General features: G+C 44.0%; 2 protein-coding genes across 2 annotated transcripts in view; both read right to left on the reverse strand.

The window, feature by feature from the left end:
* The window catches only part of ITSN2 (intersectin 2), a 113,091-nt gene that overhangs the window by 24,554 nt on the left and 85,589 nt on the right, over positions 1 to 2,948 (reverse strand). The window lies entirely within an intron of this gene.
* LOC105816858 (melanoma-associated antigen 8-like) lies at positions 787 to 1,815 on the reverse strand. The gene is made up of 2 exons (XM_012652400.1): positions 1,531 to 1,815; positions 787 to 1,470 (listed from the first exon to the last, which is right to left on the reverse strand). Exons 1-2 carry the CDS (start codon positions 1,813 to 1,815, stop codon positions 787 to 789), a joined length of 969 nt encoding a protein of 322 aa, XP_012507854.1.

A 2,948-nucleotide genomic window follows, 5' to 3' on the forward strand; every position in this document is an offset into this window, starting at 1 on the left:
TTTTTTTTTTTTTTTGCCAGTGAGCAGGGGCTCTTATTTATTGAGATTAAATTTCCCCTACATTCTCAAATAAGCCAAGCAAATTCACATACAAAAATACATTTTAATTTTATAGAAAAACACGTGAAAAAGAGTAAGATGCCAAGAAATAGCTGTCTTTAAATTTTATTTCTCTATTTCACAACTCCATATATTTAAATGCAATGTTCTTTCACATTTCCAAGAAAATTCCTATTGCAATGAAATTCCAATTCCACCTTGTTCCAAGCAAAAAAAAAAAAAAAAATGAAATGGAAGGTTGCCCATTTGTTTTGCAAAATAGCAATCTTTTACTTTATTTTTTTTAATAGCCAGTCAAATTTAGCAGTGAGGGGTTGAATACCAACTGTAGTGCCACTAATGTTAATAAGTTCTAATAACCCACTACTATCGGACCAGCCAAACTCTTACTTTTGATAAGCAAAATTACATGTGTGCTCAATATCATTCAACAACTTCAATGCTGAAGCTAATTAAATCTTCTATGAAAAAGAACAAAATTGGAAAAATTCCAAAAGGAAAACAAAGATCAATTTCTAAGTCACCCAAATGTAACAGAACAAAAAGGTTATGCACTGGTGGTTTCCCCAAGCTACTTAGACCCTCTACTACTTAAAACACTGACTGCTCTCTTCAAACAGGGAGCAAAGAAAGGATTCATTTCTCCTGGGGCAGGAGGAGCTGCTGGAAGGGGACCTGGATGTGCACTGGCCCTGCGCCCCTATCAGCCCTGGCTGCGACTCCTGCTCACACCTCCTCTTCCTCATCACTCACAGACTCTTCATACAGGAATGGGAAGGATCTGGGGCCGCTCCAATTGACCTTGAGCACATACTCCAGGACTTTTACCTTGCTGGCTTCAGCATGGGCCCTCGGACCCCACAGGAACTCATAATATGCAGGATCGCTGTTAGGCACCTGCCGGTACTCCAGGTACCCTTCCTGCACCCAATCCTGGGTGATGAGCTTCCGGGGCTCCCCGTAGATGTAATGCTCACTCCCAGCATGCACCCCCATCCCACCCAGGGCATCCCAGATGACCTCCTCCCGGGCGCAGTCGCCCTCGAAGAGGATCAAGCCCAGCATGATGATCAGGAGGCCGGCCTTGGGAAAGCTCTGGTCATCATTCAGCTCCTCATAGTAGGTGAGGCCCAGGGTGGTGACGAGAACATAGGAGTGGCCGGCAGGATCCACTTCCTTCACATCGATGCCAAAGACCATCTGCATGCACTCGGAAGCTTCACTGAGGATCACAGGGAAGTGGTCTTGGTAATCTTTGATGACAATATCCAGCATTTCTGCCTTGGTGATCGGCTCCTTGAAGCGATACTTGAGGAGCAGGAAATGAACCAAATCACACATCTCATTTTCTAGTGCCTCCTGCAGGACAGATGACGGGTCTTCCGGATCCTCCGAGGAGCTTGGCCACTCCTCTTCTTCGCTGTTGGAGCTTGGCCACTCCTCTTCTTCGCTGCTGTAGCTTGGCCACACCTCTTCTTCGCTGCTGGATCCCTCATTGGAGCGGTGCTCTGGAGTGAAGGCCAGGCTACTGGAGGAGGACGAGGCTCCCTGAGGACTCCCCGGAGGACTCTGTGGTGCAGCAGGAGCAGCCTCCTCCAGGGTGCCCAGGGTCACAGTAGAGGAGGAGGGAGCCGCCCCCTCCTCCTGAGCCCTGGGAGCCTGTGAACCCACCAGGCCCTGAGCCTCTCTTTGGGCCTGAAGGCCTTCTTCGAGTCTGCTACACTGATTTCTTTGATGGTCGTGGCGGTGAGGCATCATGGCTCTGGTCAGGTACAGCAGGCAGGAGTGTGGGCAGGAGATGGGTGATGGAAACACACAGGCCTTGACTCCTAACAAAGCTGGGCCCTCTCGCCTCCGCCGACCTGAAATCCAGATCTCAGACCAAAGGCCTCGCCTCTGTCAGCCCCCTGGGCGGAACTCCGGTTTGCTAGTATTTTGTTGAGGATTTTTGCATCTATGTTCATCAGAGATATTGGTCTATAGTTTTATTTTTTTGTTGTATCTTTGGTTTTGGTATCACGGTGATACGGGGCCTCATAGAACAAGTTTGGGAGTATTCCCTTCTCCTTGATTTTTTGGAATAGTTTAAGTAGGATTGATATTATTAATATTCCTTCTTTGGATGTTTGGTAGAATTCAGCAGTGAGGTCATTGATTGGGTCCTGGGCATTTTTTTTTGAGGGGAAACTTTTTATTACTCATTACTTGTTATTGGTTTATTCAGGTTTTGTATTTCTTAATGGTTCAATCTTGGTAGGTTGTATGTGTCTAGGAATTTAGCCATTTCTTCTAGGTTTTCCAATTTATTCGCATATAGTTGCTCATAGTAGTCTCTAATGATCCTTTGAATTTCTGCAGTATCAGTTGTAATGTCTCCTATTTTCATCTCTGATTTTATTTATTTGGGTCTTCTTTTTTTCTTAGTCTGGCTAAAGTTGTGTCAATTTTGTTTATTTTGTCAAAAAACCAACTTTTTGTTTTGTTGATCTTTTGTATTTTTTTAAATTTCAATTTCATTTATTTCTTGTCTGATCTTTACTATTTCTTTTCTTCTACTAATTTTGGCTTTGGTTTGCTCTTGTTTTCCTAGTTCTTTGAGATGCATCATTAGGTTGTTTATTTGAAACTTTTCTACTTTTTTGATGTAGGCACTTATTGCTATAAATTTTCCTCTTATTACTGCTTTTACTGTATTCCACAGGTTTTGATATTTTGTGTTTCCATTTTCATTTCTTTCAAGACATTTTTTTTTTTTTTTTGAGACAGAGTCTCACTATGTTGCCCGGGCTAGACTGCCGTGGTGTCATCTTAGCTCACAGCAACCTCAAACTCCTGGGCTCAAGCGATCCTCCTGCCTCAGCCTCCCGAGTAGCTGGGACTACAGGCAT

Source organism: Propithecus coquereli, unplaced genomic scaffold, assembly GCF_000956105.1.
Source record: "Propithecus coquereli isolate 6110/MARCELLA unplaced genomic scaffold, Pcoq_1.0 Scaffold39, whole genome shotgun sequence".
Taxonomy (NCBI): Eukaryota; Metazoa; Chordata; class Mammalia; order Primates; family Indriidae; genus Propithecus; species Propithecus coquereli.